Raw genomic sequence first — 23,430 nt, forward strand, 5'->3', positions numbered from 1 at the left:
GCAGGAAGTGAAATATCCAATGTTTAGGTGACGTCTGTGGAAAGTTACATCCTGTGCCCTTAAGTAAGTGTTCAGCCGCATAGTCTCGCTCACACATCTGAGACCTGAGCGTAGACTGTGGGTTAGATCCGTCGCTCCACGGCGGCCCCAGGTGCGCACAGGACTTCTTGGAGACCACGGCCAGTTTTCACTGGAACAGGCCACTTACAGCTAAATGATTTCTAAGCAAGATTATAAAGCTCCTTCCGTGTTTTTATTTAAAAACTGTTTCGTGTGGATGATGGCTGCATTTCAGGATGCTTATGAGGGGTGGGGCTCCTGAACAGTCCTTGGGACAGGTCCTTGGATAGCTGTCCCAGGGCCCCCCAGCCTGCGTGCCAGATGCCGGGGGCCAGCTGCCTGCAGTCCGGGTTTCGAGGCTCACTGAAGGACACCTCTGAAATCAACGACAGGACACAAAGCTGAGTCCTGTCCTGTCCATGATCTCTCGCTGACGGGGCAGCGGCTCAGACCGACCGCCCAGTACACGCACCCCGTGCCCCGTCATAAACCCCGGGCGCCTTCCCTGGGTCGTCGAGCCAACCCAGGAGCCTGTGCTGTGCTCCCTCTTCCCCTTCCTCAAAGGAAAAATCTCTCGTCTAGTGGAAGGTCTCCTCTCAGCCCCATGTCTCAGCCCCTTCCCTCTGGGCCTGGAACGTGGCCTGTGCCCACCCAGCCGGGCCGTCCCAGCCTGAGCCGCTGTCAGAGGGGCCTCCCCGCAGGTGAGCTGGAGGGCAGCCGACACCGTGGGCTTTGCCAGTGACTCGCCCTGCTCGTTTCTGCCTGTGAATTAGTCTTGCCATTAAAGAAAAAATTACACCCACCATTCAAATCATTAATTGAAAGGCCCTTATTATCTCATTAATGGTGTTTGATATCTGAGCCAGATAAACTGGGAGAAGCTCGTCTGTTCAGTCCCTGAAGAAATGTAATCACATCACAGGCCTTATTGAAATGTCCCCCTCTCAGCTGTCAGGAAGTCCGTGCCACAGCGGTCTGTTCGTGGACCCCCGTTCGAGTCTGGCACAGAAGTTCCGTTGTGCGGCCGGGGCGCCCGCGTGACGTGCGTTTGGCCAGTGGTGTTCAGGAAGGCGTGCCCGGCTGCGGTGCTGGCTGCGAACGGCCCCTCTGAGTTCCCCAACCACTTAGACGCCTTCCTCCTCTGGGCGGTCTCCTAGGATCAGTGGGGTTTCAGAGAGAGGCCAAAAAGAGGGAAGGGTGCGTGAGGCTTCTGCACTGACCTGGGATGGACAGGAAATCAAATGGGAACCATGGCGCCTGAGAGCCGTGTCCCCGCGGCTGTGTCCTCTTGCTGAACCCGGGGTTCGCTGGGTTGATTGCCAAGCTCCTGGACCTTCTTTGTGGAAAGAACCCCTTATGCCCCGTGGCGGTTCCGTCCCCTCCCCCACATCTTCTCTGCCCGTCTAGCCGTGTCCTGCGTCCCGGGTGCCCCAGGCCCTCACACGGGGGAGCTGTGGTCTGTTCCTCGCGGACCCGGTGCTCTGGCAGCGCTGGCTCAGCCTGAAGAGACCGGACCGGAAGACCCATGTGCGGGATTCCCCGGCAGCTGGGACTAGGCCATGGAAAAGGAAGGAGTGGGTGGCTTTGAGGTTCTAAGATCCTCACCTGCAGCGCAGGTGACGCCCAGCAAACTGAAGGGACCAGGAGGTGTGCGTGGCAGCCGGGGTCCAGCAGGGCTGGCGCTCCTTCCTGGCTCCCGCGGTCCCCCACTGCCAACCTGCCCCCTCCAGCCCCACTCCGTGGGCCCCAGCCCCAGTCCCCAAGGTCGTGCTCGGGGTCCTTCCTGGGAGAGGTCCATTTCAGTTGGCAGGGGTCCTCTTGGGTTCAAGCTGTGATGTGCCTTCCTGAACCCAGAGCCTTGGGCCACTCGGGAGTCCTGGGCTGGACCCTCACGGCCACCAACCCCCGTGAGACCCTGAGTGGTCATTTAGCTTCTCCCAACGTAACCGACACTATTGAGTTGCTCAGATAGTGATGATGAACAGGCTCCTGTGGGAATCCTTCCCTCAGGCCTCGAGGTGGGAGCTGTCATTGTCCAGCTGAAGCGATGACAGAGGGCACACCGGCCCCTTTTCCGCCAGAGCCCCGTCATGGAGCCCCAGGGGCCTTCTGTTGCTACAGGTCACCTCTCAAAGCGGCCTGTGCCCCTCAAGGGTCCACTATGAAATAAACACGCTTGGCCGCGGGGTCCTGGCCGAGGCCTCACCCCGTGTGCAGGCATGAAAGGTCCAGGAAAGTGAGACAGGGCCACATGGGCCGGACGAGCTGGGGGAGCGCCTTCCAGTCCAGAAAGCCCTCCATCTGCACAGGGAGGTTCATTTTGTTACCTTCATTAGTTTGAGGATTTTCAGGGCAAACACGATAGGATTTCTCGATTCAATTCTGGGGTGTTTGTTTTTTGCGATAAAGCACACGGAGGAACTTGCATTGATATTTTATTCGTCTTGCAAAGAGGAAATATTTGCTCCTCTCTTACTCAGTGTGTCTGATTCTCAGCTGGGCTGGTGAGGCTGGCGGCATCCAGCCAGGACTTGGAATGCTGTGGGTGCCCTGCCTGGGCCTGTTGCTGCTGAGTCGCGGTGCCCGTGGTCCCCACGCTGCCCCTCACAGCCCCAGGCGGGATGCTTGCCGGCCCTCATCAGCGAGCTGAGACCCCCACCACGCCCCCATCTTCCCTTTCCTGGGGCTCCGTCTGACTTTGGGGGAACTGCCCCTGCCCCAAGCCCCACACTGCACCCTCAGCCAACCTCACAACTGAGACCAGGTTGCTTCTTCTCTGCGGCTCAGCGTGACCACCCGTCGGAGGATGCCAGCCCCCTCTCGGGTGTTGTTAATGCAGACGACGCGGTCGTCAATGTCACAGCCACCTAATTGGATTCCTGATCCACTGAAACTCGGAGGCTCGGGGTCCCCAGAGACACGGCAGGGAAGGAACTGTGTCGGCAGAGCCTGTCAGGGTCACTCCCCACCCCTCACTTACTGAGAAAGGATGGCCCAGAGTTACAGCTTATGAAAGTGACTGTGAATGTATCTGACCTGGCCCAGTGCTCGCTGTAAGCCTTGTGCGTCTGGTAAGGCTCAGGTTCCTGGCCCCGGGCACACTTCCTTCAGGGACGGGTCAGGCAATGGACGGGGTTACTTGTAGCTGGGCGCCCCGTGTCTGCCTCTATCCCTTTGGGGGACTCCTGATTGCTTTCTCCCACTGGCCTGGCCGGTATGTCCTTGGAAAGCCTCCCTGGGGGAGGGCTTTAGGGGACAGCTCTGTCTTTCCAGCTGCCTTGTTTGGCAGAAGCCCGGGACACACACACAGCTGGCTCAGTCTGCCTGTCCCACCTGGCAGCCCCATCTGGATTTGGGCCCTTTGACTTAGCCCAGCCTGGGTAGGCCCTGGGTTCACAGGGCTCAGGGGTTGTGAGTTGCCCCGTAAGGGTCCGGCTCCAGCGTTTCCTGACAGTGGGGTCACTGCCCTCTTGCCCTAGGCAGGCAGCATCGGGCCCTGTACTCACACAGTGTTCCCACGGGAGACTTTGCAGAGGGCGAGCGCTGTGACAGGAGTGAAGCCGCCTTTCCCAGGGGTCTCAGGGTGACGAGCCAGCCCCGCAGCTGCAGGACTCCCTCACCTGCCCCCTGGCCACTTCGGAGGAGGCCGGCTTCCTGGCACAGGGGCCCCGCGGCAGGGGGCCTTCGCAGGGGGTACGTTTGCATCCAGGCGTTGCTGTGGGAGGAGCTCCACTGTCGATGGCGTGTTTTATGTCTCCAGATAATCCCGTTGTGATAAGCCTGATTCCTGCCCGAACACGCATACCAGCCTGTGAACCTGTCACAAAGTCAAATAATGTGACATCTCCTATTACGTTATCACTCTCGATTAGAATCTCTCTCTTAAATGCCAGCCTGCGATTCTGTCTGCGCTCCCTGCCACATTAGCATCTTTTTATAATCATCATCAGATGGCACCTCTCACTCTGGAGATGGGTCGCCCCAAACGAAGCCCAGCAATTTTTAACGCAACTTGTCCTCGTTGGGAGCGGTGGGCGTGATTTTGAGCAGAAACCGAGCTGTGTGTATTTAGAAACCAATTGGGAGAATCAGATTGCTCGGGCTGCAAGTGGTGTGTCTGAATCGCCTCTTCTGTCCTAGGGCTGCTTCCCACTTGGCCCCGCTCGTTGTGAGATGGATCTCCTCGGGCGTGGGAAGTGCCACCGGGTGGGGTCACTTCAGGAAGTGGGCTTAAGGGCCAGGCCTGGGGGAGGGTGCTCCTGTCCGCCTTTCCCCCACCCGCAGCCCTGGCAGGCGGGGGAGCCTCAGTCCTGGGGAGCGGTGAAGGGGTCTCCGGTGCGGCTCTGGTCCAAGCCCGGTGACGGGCCGCTTGCCACGTGCTGGGGTGTCTCGGCACCGACCTCCTACAGTTGCCAGCCAGCAGGCACGCCGGGCAGGTGCTGGCCTGGAGGGGCCTGGGGTTCAGACTCCAGCGCTGTGGGCTGAGGGCCTCGATCACATTGTCTTGTTCTCACCGCCCCGGCCTCCAGAGTGAGACCTAGGGGCTGTCCCCTGCTTTGGGGGGCTTCTGTGGAGCTCACTGTGCTTTTTGCATGCACACATTTAATCCTTGAAACAGCCCTACCAGAGGGCTCTTGTCCCAGATCTGGAGTCCGAAGAGACCCCTGCCTGGCCAGGGTCACACGGCAGTCTCTGACTCCAGTGCAGTCCCGCTCCACACCTGGGCCCTCCTGCCCTCGACCAGTACCTCCTGCAGCCACTCCCGGCCTCCCCAGTCAGAGGTGGGCCTCAGGATTCTGCAGAAATAAATGGAGACAGAGGAGATTTTATCAAACACCTGTTTCACGGGGCATGACTTTTCCTTTGTTGCTCATGTTTAGTAGTGGGGGGGAGGGGTTCTTTGAAAAGTTGGATCTTTTGTGGTGTTTCCCAGAGGAGGGAGGGAAGAAGGAAATGACTTGGCTAATGCCTTAGATTAAAGACTACACATAGGACTCAACTGGGTATGACTCTGTGAATGCGACTAAATTTTCTGTTTTACACAATGGTGGCTGGCATGTAGTGTGTTCATTTTTATGTATCAGTTTTATCAGTAACGCTAATTGAACATAAGCAACATAACCTTCCTGTCCTCTAGGCCCTCTGCTGGGCGCTGGGAATGTATCCCTGAGTCTGCCACAGTTGTGGCCCCATGGGCCTCATACTAAGGTTGGCTGCTCATGGAAGCAGCTAGCCTCCAGATGTACGCGGGGCAGGGGGGCGGGAAATTGAGCCATGGAGCCTACTTGTAGTTCTTGCCAGAAGTTTTGTGTATGTCTCCATCTGTCCACCTACCTGCCACCCACCCATCTACCCATCTACCTATCTGTCCACCCACCCACCCATCCATCCACTCATCTACACATCTACCTGTCCATCTACCCATCCATCCCTCCATCTACTCATCCATCCATCCATTTGTCAGTCCATCCCTCCACTCATCCACCCATCCATCCCTCCATTCCTCTATCTATTCACCCATCCATCCACCCACCCATCTCTCCATCTACTCATCTACTTATCCATCCATCCCTCCATCCCTCCATTCCTCCATTCCTCTATCCATCCATCCATCCATCCACTCATCTCCCCATTCACTCATCCACTTACCATCCATTCATCATCCTTCCATTTTTCCATCCTTCCATTTCTCTATCCATCCACCCATGCATCCATTCACCCATACACCCATCCATGCACCCATCCATCCATCCATCCACCCATCTCTCTATCCACTCATCCACCCATCCATCCACTCATCCATTCCTCCATTCCTCCATCCATCCACCTGTCCATCTACTCCTTTATCCACCCATCCATGCACAAGTCAACATTAAATTGGACACATGCCCTGCTCTTCTCAGTTGGGTACTGTGAAGTTTGAGCCCTTTGGGGCCTAGGCTGTCTAAGCCTTTGCCCTCAAGGATCTCAGGTGATAAGGGCCATGGTTGAATCCTGCGTAGATCCTGAGGGTGGCTGCCTTTTGGAGATGTTGTAAGGAACCATACATACAGCTCCCCAGAAGAAGGCGCTGGAGGAGGAGAGTGCTCTGACCCAAGCCTTGGCCTCCAGAAGGACCTCTTTTCCTGGAAACCCTGGCTCTGTCTCCCCAGGGAGGGGCACTGGGCAGGTGGTCGCAACCAGGAGCCACCTATGTCCATGCCCCCACCCCACCCCAGCCAGCTAACTTGAGCTGGGCAGTGTCTCCTCTGTCACTGAGGACCTCAGTGGAGCAGATTGGGAGGCAGGGAGAATCTACTCTGTAAACACCCCTGTGGATTGATGAAGATCCCCCGTAAGTCTGTAAATCGCAGGTCTGGAGTACTTGGCAGTGACCCTTTAACATTCTTGAAGAGACTAGTGTCCTATTAGCAGACTGTGTGTGGCCAGGATGTTCCTGGAATCAGGGTGTCAGAGCCCTGCTGTGCAGGCTACTTAGTTTTGAACTGCTTCTGGGAATATGCTTGCCTTTTGAATGTGGCCATCAGTGTGCCTCAGTGGAACAGTCCAGAGCCCGGGACAGTGGTGATGCTGTGCCTACTGTATGGAAAGTAAGGGATCTGAGTAACAGCTGGGCCCCTGGGAGCACAGAGTCCCCTCCCGCTTCACTGCCTGCCGTGTCCCCTGGGGACCCTGTGCTTCAGACAGACGCTCATAGGCCTGTACGTGCACCATGGGGCCAGCCCAGCTACTGAAGCACGAAACCCTGGTTCCTGCCCAGGCGTAGGTCCTGGAGACCTGGCGGGACCGGGGTAGGGGGCGAGGGGGAAGCTGAGGGGGCCTGCAGCGTGCTGGAAACATGAGGGGGGCCTCCTGTCACTCAGTGCCCTGCACCACACTCCCCTCCGGGCCTCACGCAAGTCCGGCCTTCGGTCAGAGACTTCCCGAAGGCCCCTGGCCTGCCCCACACTCCTGGTAAGGCCAGATACCCTTGGACGGTGGTGTCCTGGCACTGTGTGCTTACAGACAGGAAGCACAGAACCTTCCCACACACCCAGCTTGAGGATGCTAGGAAATATCAGTGCCTTTGGCTCTTCTGTAGGAAGAGAGCCTGGCCCCCATACTGCCGCACCCCTGCACCCCCCACTCTGACCTTCCTGAGCTGGGCCCTTTCTCTCCGGCCTTCGGAAGGTGTCGGCGTGTTGCACCGGGGTGTCGGGGGCTTGCAGTGGAGCACGTGGTTACCTGGGCCGGAACGGGGCGTTTGCGTTCCCAAAGCTCCTGGCTCAGAACATGTCTGTTCATCCTAGGAGGGTCTCTGTGTTTAGGGGCCCTGCGGGCCCTTCTCCATTGGCAAGAGGGCCCTTTTCTGTCACGGGCGCAGCGTAAGAAGGGTGAGAGGGCTTCTCTGCATCCGGTACCCACCAGCCCCGCCTCCTGGGCCCTGCCGAGGGCCTCAGGAAACGATGCCAGCCAGGAGGGGCCCCGGGAAGACAGCCACAGGCTGACAGGACCTGCCTTTGCCTGTCCCGTGGGCAGTGCGCAGACCCACCCGCCGGCCCCAACACACACACCCTGCCCGGTGTGCTCACACTCGCTTTCAGGGCGAGGGTCGGCGCCTGTGGCCCTGGGGCACGCGGGTGCTGTTGTCGCCCAGGTCCCTGCAGGGGACGGGGTGCAGGCCTGGGAGGTCCTGTCCTCGTCAGACCACGTGAGTCGGGGGGAGACCGAGTGGCTTGGTGCAGCTGAACCCCGGCCGCGTGGGTGGTGACTATAACCGGAACTGCCGTGAGGAGGGCTGCCGATGGTGGGAAGTGGATTCTGCCTTGTTGCGCAGCAGCGCCCTCAGGCTGGCACTGTCGCTATGCCCTCTGACAGCCGGGGCTGGTGAGGCACCGAGGCCACTGGTGGGAGTGAGGGGTAGAGCTGGCCCGGGGCCCCCGCCCGCGTCCCCTGCTGAAGGGCTCCCGGGCAGACTGGTGGGCACCATCCTTCGCGTCCCCGGGTGACGGCTGGGGGCTCATGCTGGGGCTGACCCAGGGAGGTCAGGGAGGAGGAGGGCGGCCGCTCTCTGCTCAGAGGCCTCTCGGCCGGCAGTCCTGCTCATCACAGGTGTCGTGACAACCAGAAAGGTCGAGCTTGCTTCCGGAACCCCCGAGAGTGGGTACCCCAGGTGCAGGCCGCTGCTGTGAAAGCCGGCGTGCTACCTTCTGTCTCCCCCAAAGCGTGCCGTTCCAGGAGTGTTGCTGCGGGAAGAGGCAACGAAGAAGACGCAGCGGAAGCCTAGGGAGAGTCCGATGCAGGTGTGTTAGGCAGCTAACGAGAATCTTACTTGGCGGGCCGCTGTCGCGGTCTGTGCTCTCGCCGGCCCTAAACATGCTGTGAACGGTTCCGATTTCTGTGTCCTTTCTAAGTCACCACGTACTCACACTCCTGATTTTGTACTCACATTTGACCTGCACTTCCTTCTTCAAGAAGTGCGCTCCCCAGCTGTATGACCTTCACAGCCTAACGTGGGTCCACGTCAGCCGTGGGGTGTTCTCTGTGGCATAGAGAACCTTCTAGTGGAGGCAGGCGGAAGCTCTTGGGTCGCCGACTGTGTGGGCCCCTTTCACCTGAGAGCCCAGGCGTTTCTGCGCCAAATCCGCGGGATGGAGCCGTGGATCCTGTGTCTCCAGCTCAGACCCCGCAATCAAGCTGTAGCCTCTTGGTTACGGTTGCCGGATGAAGCACCTACGGGAACGTTAGGAGACTCCGTGAGCTCCGTTCCCGGCAGCAGAGAGCCCAGGCCTCGGCATCTTTGGGTGTGGCCGCCGCAGGGACGCGCCGCTCAGTGTCCATCCGCCCGGATGGGGCAGTGCGCACCCACGCCTCCCTTAAGCACTCTGAGATCATCAGTCCGATGGCGTTCCGGATGGGGCTGCGAGCCCATGTTCTAGGACAAGAGCCAGAGGTCTCTTCCTGCTGCGCCTGGAGGGGGGCGGGAGGGGCCTCCCCGCCTTCCCGGGGGGCACACACCTGCTCACGCACTCCTGCATCCTCAAATACCGCCAGCCAGCCGCCCCCCTGAGAGCGTGGTGCCTACTGAGTATCGCCAGACTGTCCTGCAACCAGACAGACGGGAATTGGTCAAAAGCGAGGTTCAGGGTGGCGGGAAAAGCGAACCAGTTGTCACAGGATGGAAGAGATAAAAGCAGGTGATGTCAGATGCAGAGGTGCCGTGACCGTGGCCAGTGTGGGCGCCGGGCGTGGCCCACCGTGAAGACAGCTCAGAAGAAGGCTGAGAAGTAATGGTAAGACCAGCCCAGTGGCCCCTGCATTCACCGGAACCGGAAGCTGCCAGTTATAAACAGAAAAACATCTCTGCCCCTGAAAATTATTTTGTTCTTTTGAAAACTTTCTCTGGCCATCCTTACGTGTCACCAGCGTTTGTGAGAGCTTCACATGAGCACAGTTCACTGTTCGTAGAGGATCCTGTGTGCGAGCTGCCTCATCACCCCTGGAGGTCTCATCAGAGGACTTGCACGTGCACCGTCCGCCTGTGTCTCACGCACGCCTGTGCCCCGGCATCGTGGGGACCCAGGGGCCTGTGTGCGGTGTGCTCAGAGAGGTGGGGGACACACCTTCACCTTGTGTCACAGTCAGGCTGCACCTGGCATCTTGTGTCTCTGTCTTCCACAGACGCTCTCTAGGTGTCTTCTGTTTTCAGCAATTGTGATGTGGTGGGACAGGGCTGGCCGTGCCAGAAGTGCGTCCCCCTGAGGTCATGTGCCATCTGTCCATAACCAGGAGGCCCTGCCTGGGTGCCCAGGCCCGGCTGGTTCCTGAGACCTTCTGCAGGGGGCAGGGGTGCAGTGGAACTTGGGTTGGGGGTTGCTCTGCCATGCGGATGGGAAGGTTGCGTTGGCTGGTTTGTAGGGGGGCTCATTCATTCAGCAGTGGGCTGGGCAGGGGAGTGGTGTAGAGGTGAGGTGGGGCAACCCTGTACTCCCCCCTGCCCAGGGGGGCTCATAGGCCGGGAGCGAGGGCAGAGCTGGCACGGGTGTCACGGGAGCCCCCAGCAGACGAGTGCTGGTGTGTGTGGAGTCCGGGGGACGCTGAGGTCTCCAGGCTCCAGGCACCTGGGCTTTTAGACGTTTATTGTTTTGAGGATGTGATGGCTTCCCCGGGGGTTTCCAAGAGGGTGGTGAGGCTCATGATGTGGACCCTGGGTAATCACAACCTCCAAGTTCGAGGCTGTTGTGAGCCCTTTGGCCCGGCCCCTTCCCTATCCGCTCCATAGTGTGGATCTTCTCACCCGCCTCAGATGAGCCCCTTCAGGGTGGGGGCCCACCCCCCGGGGCTGCACCCAGCAGACACCCTGTGTTTGTTTCACGCCTGTTTCCACCTCCTCCTCAGAGGCAGCGAGGGCAGGTCTGCGCTCAAGAGCAGCAAGCAGCAGCCCAGTGCGGGGCACTGAGCTCAGGGCTGCGGGACTGGCCTGCTTGGACCGCCTCCTGCACCTGTCACAGCACGGATCGTGCCCTCAGCACAGCGTGGACACGGCCACGTGGGCCCAGCCCGCTGCCAACCCTTCACTCTGGACCCGAGTGAACACCGGGACCCCTCGTCTGTCCTAAGAGAGTGCGGCCTGGGTCCTGCTGACTTTGTGGGGGGCTTAGCCTGCTGGCTTGGTCATCTGCCTCTCGCATGGCTGTGAAAAGCCATTTTGCAAGTCAGTTCTTCGGCTTCTCATCTGTAAAACGGATATAGTACGTTTCCCTGAGCTTGCTGGATGAAGTGAGAAAAATGTGGGGGGCACCCCAAGATCAGCATCAGTAGGGGTGTCCTCACTAGTGCATCTCCCGGTCCAGAGCAGGACACCACAGGTCCGGAGCCGGGTGTCCAGGCCCCTCCTGGTTATCCTCACTTGTTCCTGCAGCCCAGGGCTGGGGGTGGGGCCCACCACTCAAGTCAGGGCGTCAGAAGAGCAGTGGTCAGAGCCCTTGGGAGCTCGGCCCCCGGGGCCCTGTGAGCTCCCCTCTTCATAATCCCAAGTCAATCGGCGCCCTGGGACGTCAGCAGACTGATTCCAAAGTTCATATGGAGACACAGGACCCAGAGCAGCCCCCACGATACAGAGAGGAAGACTGTCGGAGGACAGGCGTTGCCTTCTGGGCATCAAGACTCCCCACAAGGCGGCGTGGTGTCCCCAAAGGCAGAACAGACAAACAGATCAACGGAATGGGATCCAGAGTGCGGAAGTGGACCCGTGTAGATACAGTCACCGATCCCTGACAAAGGAGCAAAGACGTTCAGGAGGTGGCACTGAGCAACCAGACATCACATGCAAAAAAACGTAGACACAGACCTTACTGTCTTCACAAAAATTAAAAACTAGATCATAGACCTACGTGTAAACCGTAAAGTTTTATCGAAAACTCCCCGAAGATCATGGAGGAGGAAACCTAGATGACCTTGGGTTTGGTGATGACATTTTAGATGCAACTCCACGGGCACGATCCGTGAAGGAAATAATTGATGAGCCGGACAGCATTACAATGAGAAACTTCTGCTCCGTGAAAGACGCTGTCAAGAAAATGAGAAGACGAGCCGCAGACCGGGGAGAAAATCATTGCAAAATAGATCTCATAAAGGGCCGCCGTCCTGAGTATGCAGAGAACTCTTCAAACTCAAGAAGAAAACAACCCAATTAAAAAATGGGCAGAAGATCTTGTGCGGACACCTTACCAAAGAAGATGTACGGATGGGAAGTCCGCGCACGAGCAGGTGCTCCACATGGCGCACCGTCAGGGAAGTGCAGACGACAACACCGAGAATCGCGTCCGTCAGCATGGCTGGCGTCTGCCTCCCCGACGGCACGCAGCGCTGGCGAGGACGCGGAGCACCGGGGACGCTCGTCCGTGGCCGCTGGGAACGCGGGATGGCATGGCCACCGTGGAGGATGGCGTGGTGGCTCCTTACCAAGGTGAACGGACTCCTAACATACGACCCAGCAGTTTGCCCAAAGGAGTGGAACACTTACGTCCACACAGAAACCTACCGACGGGTGTTCATTCATAGTAATCACCGGAACTTGGAACCCACCAAGACATCCTTCAGCAGGTGAATGGACACGTAAGCTGTGGTCCATCCAGATGATGGGTGTATTCTTCAGGGCTAAAGCGAAGGGAGCCACCAGGCCATGAACAGACAGGGATGAACCTTAAATACACATCAGTGAGTGAAAGAAGCCCACGAAAAGGCCACGTGCCGATTCCTGCTCCACGTCACATTCTGGAAAAGGCACGACCGTGGAGACAGTGAAAGAACCAGTGATCAACAGGGGTTTGGAGGAGGGAAGGGTGAACGGGGAGCACAGAGGATGTTCAGGGCAGCGAGACTTCTCTGTGTGACATTACAGCAGTGGACGCGTGTCACTGTTTGTTCGTCCAAACCCTTGGGACGTACAACACCCAGCGTGAACCCTCGTGTGGGACTGCGGACTCTGGGTGGCCGTGATGTGTGGCTGTGGGGCCATCGGTTACGACAGATGCAGCATCTGGTGGGAGAACCCAATAATGGGGGAGACTGTTGGGGGGACAGGGGGTAGGTGGGAAGGCTCTGTACTTTCTGCCCAATTTTACTGTGAATCCAAAAGTGCTCTGAAAGTATTTTTTTAAGTTGATCGCCGTGGCCCAGGATTCACCCTGCACTCTGACCTCTGGGCCTCGCCCGGTGTGTCCAGCGGGCCCCGGAGCCTTCTCTGTCCAGCTCAGTTGCGGGGGGTCTGCCAGGGCTCCCTGTGCCTTGGCCCGTCTGCACCTGCGTTATTGGTGCCTCCGTGCCTAGTCCTTCGCTTCTTGGCCTGCCCACTGTGGGCACCGTGCGTATTCAGCAGGCACGCAGCCAGCCCCGTGCTGACCACTGGGCACGCGTGAGGGACCTCCAGTGACCTCCAGGTCCCCGGGCCAGTGCCCCAGCCTCCACCAGCCTCGCAGCCTCCTTGGCTCCCTCTCCTGAGCGGGCCCTTCCCCCTTGGGTCTCGCCCCCCAACCAGCTTAGGGTGCTGCGTGCCCTCTGCACGGTCCCTGCATCCACATGGGACCAGGACACAGGAGACCCCCTCGTGGAGAGTGGCGGACACGCGGCATGTGCCCGGGATTACACGGTCACCACGGAGCCCCTTCTCGCGTCCTCTCGTATCGGACCCTGCTGTGCCCGGTGAGGCGGATGACCTTGTTCTCCCCAGTTTCGTGCTGCGGGAGATGGGGCCCAGGGTCCCGTGGCGTGTGGTCCCCAAGGGCGGACCCTGGGTGGGCTCGCGGGGCTCACACCGTGGGGGTCAGTCACTCCCCACAGCCTCCGAGGGTCCGGGAGCAGCTTCTGGAGCAGTGCGGTCAGGGAGAAAATGGCGGCTTCCTTCACCGGGAGCCCGTGACGCAGACCTGCCACCTCAGGGTGCCGCCACTCTGCACCCGCTCCAGGTGCCCTGAGGCGCTTCCCCGACGTGTGCCCCGCCCTCCGCTCTTGTGGCTCTGGGCGCACCCCCCACGGCCCCCCGGCCTGAGCCAGGCCGGCGGCTCCCGGTAGGCGCGGGTGCAAAGGCTGGCCTTGGCGGAGCTGAGCCACACCGCGCGTCTGTCCTCCCGGCCTCCCCGGCGGCGGGCAAGTCGGTGTGAGACACAGACCTGAAACAGATTTACAGCGTCCAGCACAAGGAAAATGCCATTTTGCCAGCGAGTCTGAAGTCAGCTGTGCACATCAGTATCACCACCTGTTTAGACGCAGCCGTTGGAGGTGGGATGTGTTGCTATGGAATGTGCTCGTGCCCGGGCTGCAGCCGCAGCCGCGGCCCCGCCTGACGGCCCTTCTCCCTGGCGGAGAGGAAGCCTCGGTGTCTCAGCCGCCACCTAGGGCTGAGGAGGGTAGCGTGGGCCCCTTTGTGTTGGTCCCAGTTGAGCGCAGGGGGGTGGGGAGGGCTGGTGGGGGGCAGGGCCAGGGCAGGGGAGCCGTGCCCAGTTTGAGACCCTTTTAGACGCCAGGTAGACGCCAGGGCGTGCAGGTGTGCAGCCGTCAGACATGTGAGTTCAGGGCGTGGTCATGGTGGGGGCAGAGATGGGGGGTGACCTTGGCCCTGGAGGACATCCCCTGGGGAGGGCTGCAGGGGCAGAGAGGGCCTGGCACTGAGGAGGGTTACTGAGGACACTGGAAGGTGGCCAGGCAGTGGGAGGGGGCTTCAGGCACGGGGATGCTGGCGGGGGGAGGGGGGGGCTTCAGGAAGAGGGGAGGATCAGGGAGGACCGACACTGGGGGACCACTGGAGGTGGTGAGCAGGCCTCCTCCTGGACGTGCGCGTCCTTCCCTAGTGGGCCCTCCGCGAGGACACCTCCGCAATGGCATCTTGCCGTGCCCTGTCTGTGACTAGCCGCCTGGCCCCACGTCCCTCAAGGCGGAAAGGTGCCCACGGGAGGAGGCGACTCTGATCGCCGCGCCGGGACTTCGGGTACTCCCTGTGTGCGGACAGGACGCCCCTTGGTGAGTGTGGACACATGAAGCAGAAAGGCTGCCTGGATTGGGGCACTCGTGCCAAGCTCGTGTTTTCAGGACCCAAATTCTGTTTAGAATTCCTTTTTTGGAAAAGAAGTATCAAATTAACTATAAGGACAGCGTGCCTCCCTGAGCCATCAGGGCCTCAGATCGCTCTACGACGGTGTCACCTTCGATTCTGCACCTCGTGGAAGGCTGTCACCAGCGGGTTGGCCAGCCTGGCAGCTGGCCGTCTGTCCCAGCCGGCTGTCACCAGCTTCTATTTTTAGCCCTGGTTTGGTCCAGAACTTGACAGGATTGTCAAGCTAATAACTGGATTGTCAAAGAAATCAGCTGTTGTAGGTTGGGGGGTGGGGGTGGAAGCGTCCCCAGGGGTAGCCGGGCACTGGGGGCCACGTTGGGCAAGTGGGTGCTACCCAGCCACTTCTCTGTCCTGGAGGTGAGGTGAGGATGTGACCGTGAGGACATCACAGTGTAGCCACCACCCTGGAGAGGGCAGGGAGGCTCCCTTCTTGGGCTGGGTCAGTCACTGGTGGGGACGCAGGAGAGGACTGGGCGGGTCCTCCTGCACGGGCAGGAGCTTGGCCAGAGGACTGGCCCTCCCGAGCGGTGACTTGCGTGTCCACCGCATGTCAGGTTGTGGCCTGTGTTCTTTCATCTGTTGACGTAAAGGGCACCACGTGGGATGAAGAGAGAAGGGCTAAGACAAAGAAGGGAGGGCCCCTCCCAGCCGTGGCCGGTGCCCAGACACCGAGGATCGGGGGGCGGGACAGAGACGTGGTTTACCAGGTCTGGCCCCCCGCCTCCTTGAGGGACTTTCTGGCTCCCCCGGCGTCACCCCACCCACCATCTTAGCCTCCGCCGTCTGACCGCCAGCCCGGGGCTGCAGGGCTCCGGTGAGATGCCCTTCTAGGTTTGAGAGGAGTGTGGGGACACAGGACGGGGCGGTGCCTCCGAGCACCCAGCCCCGCAGGCAGCGAGTGCCGTGTGGTGGTCAGGTTCAGGTCTGGGGTGGGCAGCCCCCACGCCCAGCCTGCTTGACTCTGCTTTCTGCAGCCCCAGTCTCCCCTGGCACTGGGGGTGGGGGTCCCCCAGGATCCTTGTAGACATGAGGGGTGGGTGCCCCAGGGTTGGTCGTCCTGGTCGCCGTGCAGCATGCTGCTTGGCACAAAGTGAGCAACTCACAGAGGGCAGCTTTGTGGTTGACCAACCGCGGATGCACACGACGGCCCCGGGTGGCCATGACAGGCTGAATAGCAGTCCAGTCCACGGCAGCCACTGCCACGCCTGCTCCCACAGACCCGTGGGGACACTTGGAGCAGGGCAGGCGCTGTCCCCGTGGGAAGCGATCCTGGCCCAGGTGGGCCGCCAGGAGCAGACGCGAGAGGACCGCGGCGGGAGAGGAGCCACGCCGTTCCAGGGAAGATGGCCCAACGGGTCCCAGCTCCCGTGCTCGCCCTGCGTGCCCGCCCCGCCCCTTCCCCGCCCCCGGGGGTGCCCAGCGAGGCCCAGCCCGGAGCTCCCGGCGTCCGTTAGCATTCTCCCCGTGCCGCCGGCACTGCGGCAGACGCCGCAACCCCTTCTGGTATAATTTAATCCGGGCCGCTTTTTTATGTGCTGTTTTACACATGTACTTACCAAGAACAGAGATTTTATGTTGAATATGGATCAGACCCTAGCAGCTCCTGCACGGGCAGGAATACAAATGACCTGTCCCTCTGCCGGCTTTCAGGGGCCATGGCTTCGGGGGACCATGACCCCCGACCCCTGCAGTGTGTGGTCCGAGGCGCTGCCCGGGAGCAGGGCGAGCGGGAGGCCGGCTGCAGTGGCCCGACCGGCCCTGTGCTCACAGAGGGTGCACGTCAGCACCCGGGGGACACGGGTACCGATCCACCTTCAGCCGTGAGTAGGCGTGGCAGTGGTGGCCTGGTGGTGGCAGTGGTGACAGCATGGCAACGGGCTCCCGCGAGCCAGGCATCGTGCCACCCGGGTGTGCTGACTCCATTCTCAGCACAGCCCTGCGAGGGACTGCTCCTGTGTCCTCTGAGGGGCCGTGAGTAGTGCCCGGGACCTCGGGTGTGGACAGGATGACGGTGACGCGGCCGACGCCTTCCTGTAGCCCCTGTTCTGCAGCCGGCTCAGCTCTGACACGCAGGCCCTCGAGCCTGGAGGCGGTCCCGGTCACAGTGGCCACCTCCTAGATGAGGGGCTCAACTCCCGGGGTTGCCGGCCGCCTGGGCTGTGGCCTCGCCTTGCGCTGTGGGTTCCAAGCCACCCAGGGCCTGGCTCCAGGCATCCGGCCTGCCTGTGCCTTGGTCTCCTCCCCCAGAAGACTGGCTGGGAGGTGCCCAAGGCCCACCCACCAGCAGCCCCATGCTGCTGCCCTGCGCCCCCAGGCCCCCCCGGGTGACACCAGGGCCTGCCTCGCAGATGGCCGGAGTGCCCAAGCCGTGAGGTTTTCTAGCCAAGCTGCACAAATCGAACGTCGGAATGTGGATGGAAAAGGGAGTTAAACCAATTAGCCCTGCTACCTGACTCGTGTGTCAGCGAGGGACTCCTGTTTCTTCCTTCCCAGTTAAGGGGAGAGATAATAAGGGTCGGCAAATGGGCCCTTTTAGCCCCGTCGTGATTAATTTATTCATCTCTGCGAGTTGGCAATTTGTAAACCCCTGACTCGAACAGCTTTTAAGCTGACCTCTGTGTGCTCTGTGCCACACGGAGGAGCAGGCGTCGATGTGTTCCGCCCTTCCCGCTGTCTGTGGGGGCCTTCCGGAATGTTCTCTCTGCCCGGGGGTCCATGGAGAAAGGCACTGGTCCACGCCATCTGCAGGCCAGGCTGCTCGCCGTGGGTGGGGGGTGGGGGGCAGTAGGCACAGCTGGAAAGTGGGATTCTTCGTGTTCCTCAGAGCAGGGCCGTCCTGTGGAGCGTCATCCGTGCCATGTGGGGAATCTTAAGTTTTCTGGTGGCCTCACAGAAGTGGATAAAACCAGGTGAAATTAGCTAATATTTTATTTGACCCAGAAATCGGAAATACCATCTTTTAACCTCTAATCAACATAAGCGCTATTAAGAAGCACTTGACAGATTTTGTGAAGACTTCCTACTAGAAACCCGGAATTTGCTCTCTGTGATGGGTACCTGAGGGGCTCTGTGGTGGCCGGGCTGACGGGAGGCCCTTCTTCCTAGAAGTCTGGGGTGCGCTCTCCGTGACGCACACCCATGGGGGCTCAGCGGTGGCTGGCGGACAGGAGGGCCGGTCATGACTGCGCAGGACCGAATGTCATGCATTTCGTGGTCACGTACCTGTCTGTCGCCCGGTCCCCACCTCTGCACATGCCGGCTCAGGTGCCCCTTCAGGCTGGGCCCCTGGGGGCAGAGCTGCTGGCTTTTGCTGCGTTGTGCTGGGCACACAGGCCACGCTCGGTGCGCAGTCACGAGCAAAGGGACGGACGGATGGATGAGGTCGGGAGCATCTGCCCTTCCTGGGTCCTTTCCTGTCCTTTCTCACCCGGTGGCTCCTGACTTGCTATTCTGGCGGGAGACACCCGCTTACGCCTCCACCGGGTGCTGGCCACACCACTTCCTCTCTTCCGCAGACAGACCCAACTTCCTGTCGCCCAGGGAGGGCCAGACACCTTCACTGGCCAAGGGGTGTGTTCTTGGGGCCTGGAGCCTGCAGCCCTGTGGCCAAGCAGCGGGGCAGCGTCCCTCCGAACGGCCCCGGATCTGTCAGCTGCAGGGGGAGGCCGAGGGGCTTGCAGAGAGAGCCCCGTCCAGGTGTGATCCAGGCACAGAGCAGAGTGATGGCTCGGCCCCTGTCTCTGGTGCACCTAACAGCTTATGCTCCGTCGCTCCTTGGGAAGATTTTAAGGTAAACATAACTCATTTTGTACCTGACGTTAGAACTTGAAAATCTGGGCCGAAGAGGCCGAGAAGCAGTGTCCTCTCCTGTTCGCTGGCGGCCTCAGGATGACCAGCCTCGGTGCCACCGTGCAGGCTCAGGGCCTCCCCGGGTCCACGGCTGCGGGTGAGCACCTGGGATGCATTTCCTCCCTTGGACATTTGTCCCCCGAACCCGCTGCGTGCCTGCACTGCCCCTCTGGGCGGACCATCCAGCGAGAATTGCATTTCTTGTTAAACTTACCTGCTAAACTATCTGTGTTTCCCACGGATGATCACTTATTTATCAAAACTGCTGCTCCCACCACTACCACTCTTATTTTGACCATGAGCGGTGACTGTGGCGATGATGACTGAGTGCTAACAGGGACTGAATCCTAGGAACGACCCCGTAGTGGTGGGTCCTCGCAGCCGCGGGGGACACTTAGTTTGTGCTTTGTACCTACGGACACTGTCACGGGCACTCTGCACGCGTTCACGACCCAGGGAGGGAGGGACGTTCTTGTCCCCGTTGACACATGAGGGTTGAGGTACAGAGTCGGGAGGCTCGCCCAGGGTCGCGTGACCAACCGAGGCAGGACTGGGATCTGAGCCTCGTTGGCGGGCAGGCTCACTGGGCCACCAAGCGCTGACACCGAGCGCCACCTCGGCCCGGACGTTTTGTTTCAGGGGTACAGGGATGCCTGCACTTAGACGTCACAGAGGAGGCCGGTCACCCCGTGGCAGAGGGCCGTGGGGTCATGACGGCAGCAGAGCAGGGCTTGGACCAAGGTCCTCTGACGGCTGAGCCGTAGCCTGCCGCCCCCTTGCCCTGGCACTTCAGCCCACGCTCCGGGGAGCCTCCGCAAGGGGCCAGCCAAACAGGGAGCTCTGGGGGCTTGGGAGGGGCCCCGGCCCACTCTCCTGGAGCCCAGGTGTGCTGGCGTATCACCATTGCATCCTTCCCGGGACACACACGTAATCCTGCTTTGCACATGGCGGTGTGATTCATCAGGCTGGAAAAATAAAACCCTGTTGGTGAGAAGCAACTGAAGTGAAAACGTTTGCTGTCTCACGTTAGCAGGTTCCTCTTGGAACCCACCCATTTCCAGGTGGAAGGTGTCCTGTGCCTTGCTGTTTGTGGTGGTGAGCTGCTGGGAACGGCCAGCTCGGGGCTTCTGACCCGCTTCCCCGGGGGCTTGCAACAACACCCCTGCCTGTGCCGGGGCTGTGTGCACCTGGCCCGCCGGTACCTGGGAGGGGGGCACTGGTGGCCTCCGTGGGGGATGGCCTGTGACAGGGAAGTCTGGCTGCCATCCACAGGCTCACAATGGAGCGTCAGGGTGTCCGGAGTGCGGGCCAAGCCGCTCATCATCCCGAGAGGCGGGCCGTTATGTCCAGGCCCACCCCTGGGATTCTGGGCTGGCTGTCCCATGGCTCGACCTGGGTGTTAGTGGGGTTCCGGAGCTCCCCGGCTGATTCTGAGGTGTGGACAGGGCTCAGAAGTGTAGACCTCTGAGTGTGTGGGCGGGGCCCTCCCTGCGGACAGCACAGGTCAGGTGCCCACGGAGCACGTGGTAACGGGCTAGCAGTGAACGGCAGGTGCCCCGGGGTGCACTCTTGCTGCGGCTGTGTTGACAAGCGGCATCTCGCGGAGCACCGGGGAGAGACTTACAGGGACCCGACTCATCTGATTTCTTAGGACGGCAGCGTCGTGAGCCAACCTTCCTCTCCTTGTCACTTGTCATGTCTGCTCACAGGGCAGGGCTCTGTTGATGGAGCTCCTTTCGTCTTCGGTTTGTGGGACGCAGCCCTTCCTGTCCACCGTTGCTTCAAAGGCAGACCCCTCCCCCCCAGGGAGGGCCGGACCCCTGGGATGTGACCCGCTGACAGCTTCACGAGCGATGGCCCTTTACCTGAATGATGTGGGTAATGCAAAACAGCTCATGGCCAATAACCGTCCGTGCCTCCCGGATCGGAGCCATCTCTGCCCGGTGCATAAATAAGACAGGCCTTTTTAAAGAAGAAATCTGTATTTAAGGACGCGTTTGGCTGTGTTCTTTGCCTCCCGTAAAGGTCACCCGGATAGATTTTTCCTTCTTTAGCATTGCAGGCTGCGAGGCGCCGGGCTTTTCTATTCTCCCTCCATCCAGTGAACCTGGGGGACTAAATTAGATTCTGAAATTGAGTGTGCAGCAGGGTTGGTGAGTTACCGTAATGGGAGGGTATTGCTTCTCACCTCGCAAGTAGCGAGGTCATGATAATATGAAGCGAAGTGGATTAAAAATAAAACCAAAGGTATTTATTTACGACCTGCTCAGAATTGGATTGGCGTCCGTGTAAGTTGCACCTAATGGTGAAAGACAGCAGATTGATGTTGATGTGTCCCTGGGGACATTCTGCCACTGAAATTTGCTCCGTGAATTCAATTTCAAGGCCCCCACAAAGTATCCCAGATGCAACAGGAAATGGGGTTGAGGAAGGGGTAAAGCGGCAGCGGTGAGGCGCCGTTGCAGGGGGGTCCTGGGGGCGGCTCACGGGCGGGGGAGCGCCCTGCATGGCACAGCAGACACGAGGCGCCACGTGGCTCCGCGCCCAGCCCCTGGCGGGAACTGAGACCCCACTCTGCGGATGAGGAGGCTGAGGCCCCCCACGCCCCCGAGGCGGGCAGTGGCGGGTGTGAGTCCAGACGTGCCGCGGAGCCCGAGGCCTGAGCGCTCCCAGCGATGGCCCACAGATGAAGGGGTGGGGCTCGGAGAGGAGGGTCCGCCCAGGGCTGGGCCAGGATGTGAATGGAGCACCTGCCTCTCTCTTGGCAGCCCCTCCTCATGCCTCCCACCCTCTGGTCGCAGCCTTGCGGGGACAGGAGGCTCGGCAGGTGGGGCCTGTGTGAGTCTCCCCTTTGGCAGGCAGGGAGGGGCAGCCCCAGTCTGGGGCCCTCCCTGTGCCCTGTTCCCTGCTGGGACCCTTGGAACCCCAGCCACCCTTTGGGCTCACTCGGGTCTGGTCTGATGGGCTGGGCGGGTGGGAGGGGCCAGAGCCAGCAGGTATCTGCATCTCAGCCTGCCCCCTGAGAGGGAGTCTGGCCTCCGGCCTTGCCCTGACCCCATGACCCAGGCCCCCATTCCTCCTCCCTGGAGACCCCCCCCCCCCCACACCCGGGAAGCCATCCTGGCCACACAGCCTTCCCCAGTCCTGCTAAACCCCCCTGGATGCTGGGGCCTGTGCCCCCAAGACCCACTCCGCCCTTGGTGGTGTCGCTGGTTGCTCTGGACGAGGACTGTGGTCCGTCAGAGGAGCTGATCAGTGTGTAGGGAGGGCTGCATGTATTGCTGAGGCCCTGGGCCGTGTTTTTCCTGTCCAGCACCTTCCTCCGTATCTCTGACTCTGGTTTCCAAACCGTGGGCTCTTGAGATAGTTCCTGTGTCCTATGGGGGTGGGCTGGGGGCAGCCGAGGGTCTGCAGCCTGGTCTTTCCTGGACACAGAGTATCAAGTGAAGACAGTGACAGGGGCTCCACAGTGTGTCCCCCCACCCCGCCTACCCAGCAGGGGCACACACCTGTCCATGATGGCCCTAGTGTCCCTGCTGAAGGAATGTCACCGGAGGCAAAGAAATCTGGGCCCGAAGTCGACCCAGGCCAGGGGGTAGGGGGCCCTACTTCTGGATTCAGCAGGGTCTTGGGCTGGGGTGGCGCACCTGCAGCCAGCCAGCACCCCCCCACCCCCGCCACCCAGACCAGCACCCGCACCGTGGAGCGCGAGGGGTCCGTTCAGAGAGGTCACAGCTGTGAAGCGTGGGTAGCACTGCCCTCCGCGTCCCAGCAGCATCGCCAAAAAGGGATGGGGGGGCACATGAGGGCCTTCCTCCTGGCCACGGGGCTTGGGGCCTTTCAGGGTACAGAGGGGAGGGGACGCGATTCACGGCGTCTAGGAAGCTGTGAGCCCCCTCTGGCTCATCCCCACTGCTGGCCAGTCCCCACCGAGGGGAGCCCCCGCCCCGCTACTGGTCACCTCCTCTGACCCGGGCTTGTCTGTCTCCCCCCAGGAGCTGCTGCTTTTCCTTCAGAACCTGCCCACGGCCCACTGGGGCGATGAAGACATCAGCCTGCTGCTGGCGGAGGCCTACCGCCTGAAGTTTGCTTTCGCGGACGCCCCCAATCACTACAAGAAGTGAGCCAGGGCCAGCACAGCCGTGGCTGCGGGCCAGTGGCCAAGGAGAGGCCTTGTTGGAGCGGCCTGCCCTCCAGGGGGCTGGCCAGGCCCGGGCGCAGGGGAGGGCCGGGGCCTGGCCGGGGGCGCCTCTGTTGCCTGAGATACCAAAGAGAGCCAGGGGAGGGTCCTGGCCGCTTAGGGGGCCAGGGGTGGGCGGGCGTCTCCCTCCCTGTCCCCGGAGCGTCCTTGCCAAATGACCACCTCCTGGAGCCCCCAGGGCACGGCAGCCCGAGAGCCAGACCCTCCGGGAGAGGCCTGCTGTCTGGTGCCAGGGGCAGAAGGAGGTGGTGGCCATCTCATACCTGCTTTGAAATGCAAAAATCCTATTCTGTTGAGTGAAAGAGAATAAAATATAGACAAAATAAGAAGTGAACCGCCCTAACCTGTGAAGTCTCCGTCCCCACAGGGCTTCTGGGCGTTGGCCATGTTCCTGTAACTGCCCTCACTTTCCCTGTGGCTGTCCCTTCTCTCTTGGTGAGGCTCTGGCTCGGGAGCAGGGGGGAGGAGCGGAGTAAAGGCCCTGCTTTGCATCCCGTCCTCTTCAAAAGGAGCCCTCAGCCCTCAGGAGCCCCTGAGCTGTTCCACCGGGAGGTGAGGGGCTCAGGGCCCTGTGGCCCCGGGGACTAGCCACACAGGCTGAGGCCGGGGATCCCGCGCCCTGCGCTGGGCCCGCAGGATGGGCAGGGTTCGGCCTCGGTAATCGGAGCTCTCGTATGACTCGCCTCAGCCTGGCCACACCTTCCACCTCTCCGGCGGGTTACAGACATGC

At 60.7% G+C, this 23,430-nt stretch overlaps 1 protein-coding gene across 1 annotated transcript in view; it reads left to right on the plus strand.

Annotated features, from left to right (window-relative positions):
- Positions 1-23,026, plus strand: part of TBC1D22A (TBC1 domain family member 22A) — a 324,584-nt gene extending 301,558 nt beyond the window's left edge. Inside the window, exon 13 of the mRNA XM_047866047.1 lies at positions 22,495-23,026. Within this exon, the coding sequence (XP_047722003.1) occupies positions 22,495-22,623 (129 nt within the window). The 3' untranslated portion in view covers positions 22,624-23,026. The remainder of the gene's footprint in view (positions 1-22,494) is intronic.
- The last annotated feature ends 404 nt before the right edge of the window (positions 23,027-23,430 follow it).

Source organism: Prionailurus viverrinus, chromosome B4 (assembly GCF_022837055.1).
Source record: "Prionailurus viverrinus isolate Anna chromosome B4, UM_Priviv_1.0, whole genome shotgun sequence".
In the NCBI taxonomy this organism is placed as follows: Eukaryota; Metazoa; Chordata; class Mammalia; order Carnivora; family Felidae; genus Prionailurus; species Prionailurus viverrinus.